This window comes from Diaphorina citri, unplaced genomic scaffold (genome assembly GCF_000475195.1).
Source record: "Diaphorina citri unplaced genomic scaffold, Diaci psyllid genome assembly version 1.1 scaffold5886, whole genome shotgun sequence".
NCBI classification, from domain to species: domain Eukaryota; kingdom Metazoa; phylum Arthropoda; class Insecta; order Hemiptera; family Psyllidae; genus Diaphorina; species Diaphorina citri.
This window is the reverse complement of record NW_007383262.1, coordinates 17,014-19,581: the sequence shown is the minus strand read 5'-3', so window position 1 is coordinate 19,581 and position 2,568 is coordinate 17,014. Positions and strand designations below refer to the sequence as shown.

The window sequence follows — 2,568 nt, the reverse complement described above, 5'->3', positions numbered from 1 at the left end:
TTCCGGATTCCGGTATTTAAGACGCGAAGACATACGCCAGGAGTGGAAGTGAAATGAAAGACACGCATTCCGTTCACGTCACGCTGAGTTGGCGTCATACCAACATTGGATATTGGATTTAAAAACAAGGCTAGTCATATCGCTAAACTGCTGACTCGTCTTTCTTACCCGTATGAATCCTCGTATGCTGATTCAGTATCCGATGAGATTCGTTCTCGGTAGGGCTTCCGGATTCCGGTATTTAAGACGCGAAGACATACGCCAGGAGTGGAAGTGAAATGAAAGACACGCATTCCGTTCACGCTGAGTTGGCGTCATACCAACATTGGATTTAAAAACAAGGCTAGTCATATCGCTAAACTGCTGACTCGTCTTTCTTACCCGTATGAATCCTCGTATGCTGATTCAGTATGGTTCGTTGCCGGAACTGTCGACCGCAATAGATACATGTATACGGCTTCTCGTCGTTATGGATCCGCAAATGCTGCACCAGGTGACTTTGCTGACGGAACCGCTTGCCGCAATCCCCGCACGGGTATGGCCTGCGGAAGGAAAAGGTGTTAGCGTTTATAAATAAGGATAGACTGCTAAAAGCTAGGCTAAAATGCTAACCCTACCTGAGTTCTATGCAAATAAAAATTAACGCCCGTAAACCATTACAAGCGTTAATGTTTGTTTGTACAGTTTGGCATTCAATTCAATTCAATTATTTATTTATTGAACATAATAATAGATATACAAAGGTGTTTTTCCTAAGTCAATATTGACTTCTAAGAAAAACTTGTTATATTTTTCAACGCTGAATGAAATAACTTCTCTTTTGAAATTGAAATTGAATGAAATTGAAATGGGCAACGTACGCAAGACTAGACTTGTCAAGTGTGGCCCTCTAGAGCTCTAGACCATTTTTGTGGCCCGTGAAGCTGTTTGAGTGTTCCGAATCGGGCTTCATTTTTGCTCTTTTACTATGGGGTGGACACCAAAAATGTGGAGCATCCACCCCCTCTCCCTCAAGAAAATCCTTGATACGAGCCTGAGGACACCCCGAACTCTAAGCACAGGGTCGGTAAAACTTCGGCCTCACCAGGAATCTAACCCGGGACCTGCAATGTGCAATTGAGGAGCTGGGTGCAAAAAGGGCAATAAATGAAAATCATCAAAACTGAGATTATTTTGCTTAAAGTTTTTCAATTTCTCATTCAAATCCTTGAAAAGTATGTTTACAAAAAACGCTGTAACTCATCGAAAAAAAAGGTCATCACTCCAGTTCAAACGCCTGGAATATAGGAGGCGCACACGGTCTATTCAAAAAACTGTTTTACGCAAAAGGGGCAAAAAATCCATATTTCCCTTTTTGTACCCAGCTCCCTCAATTATGGTTGTGAATACCATTCGGCCCACGGAGGTTGCTAACTCATCAAGATTCGGTAGAAGATGTAAACCCAACTTTTGAGGCCTGTTTGCTCCTAAATACCAGAAGTTGCTCAGAGCGCTCGTTTTTATGTCCCGGAGCTAAACGCCTACCTCACCTAGATTCTATATGTACACAGCCATGCTGCAGGAAGCGTGGATTCTGTTGTTACTTCCTTCTGACATATCGGACACCGCGACATACAGCGGGATAGCCAGGTATACCGTTCGATTACATCCGGACAAACATTCCGCGGCCTGGTTGGAATGCCGTGTTCACGCCTGGGAATGAGATGAGGCAAGTGTAAGACTCGAGACGACATTCATCGCGTCTGTTTCTAGCTACCAGAGCGAAGCATTAACTTGGCCAGGGCCCTAAGGTTGGGGAGAAAGAGGTTGGGTTTGTAAACGGGGATGGACTTCACTAAACATAACGAGACACAAATCCCACACTCCTCATTATCAAAGGTTTTGGCTTTTGAATTTGGGGTGGCGGTGTCTTTTCTGGTCTTTCTCCGTTTTCACGCTCTGAAAAAAACCAAAAAAAGCTTTACTATGTTTTATGTGATCTTCCCGGAGGTTTACGGTTCCCCGGGGTCCGCGGACCCAAGTTTGGGAATCACTGTTCCATTCTTCGTTACCTTCGGTCCTTAGTAGCTAAGGCCGGAACGCTGGCGTTCGTCCTCAGGGGAATGCGCGGATTGCCTCGCTTGGTGTCGCGATGCCTATCACTGGTCGGTTTATCCGCTTTCCTTTGATCGACCAGCCCTGACCCGCTAGTTTATGTGAGTCGCGGAGGTTACGGTTACCCTGAAGCCCCGACCCCAGTCTGGGAATCCAAACGCGTCGATAGTGAGCCTTCGCCTCTGAACTGAGCCCGGAACGGTGCGTTCGTCTCAGGGGTTATAGTCAAAGCCGTGGATTGTCTTCTGTTATTCTTAACCAGAATCCTTACCATCCGGTCGGACCTGATAGCAGCCTAGTAGCGTGGTTGGTAGCGGTCTGCCTTGTTAGCGCTAGAGGCCGCGGGTTCGATTTACCCCGGGGCGGATTTATCCTGAACAGATAATGTTCGTTCACGGAACGGTTGGCGTTGGTCGTCCTGTCCTGTCTTTTGCCTCTCTTCGATTGTCGGGACGATAACTTAGCAGTTACAGT

At 46.3% G+C, this 2,568-nt stretch overlaps 1 protein-coding gene across 1 annotated transcript in view; it reads right to left on the bottom strand.

The window, feature by feature from the left end:
• Positions 1-225: 225 nt before the first annotated feature.
• Positions 226-2,568, bottom strand: part of LOC103521758 (zinc finger protein 22) — a gene marked incomplete at its 5' end in the record, with an annotated part of 9,879 nt that continues 7,536 nt past the window's right edge. The window contains one exon of the mRNA XM_008486865.2: positions 226-542. Within this exon, the coding sequence (XP_008485087.1) occupies positions 356-542 (187 nt within the window). The remainder of the gene's footprint in view (positions 543-2,568) is intronic.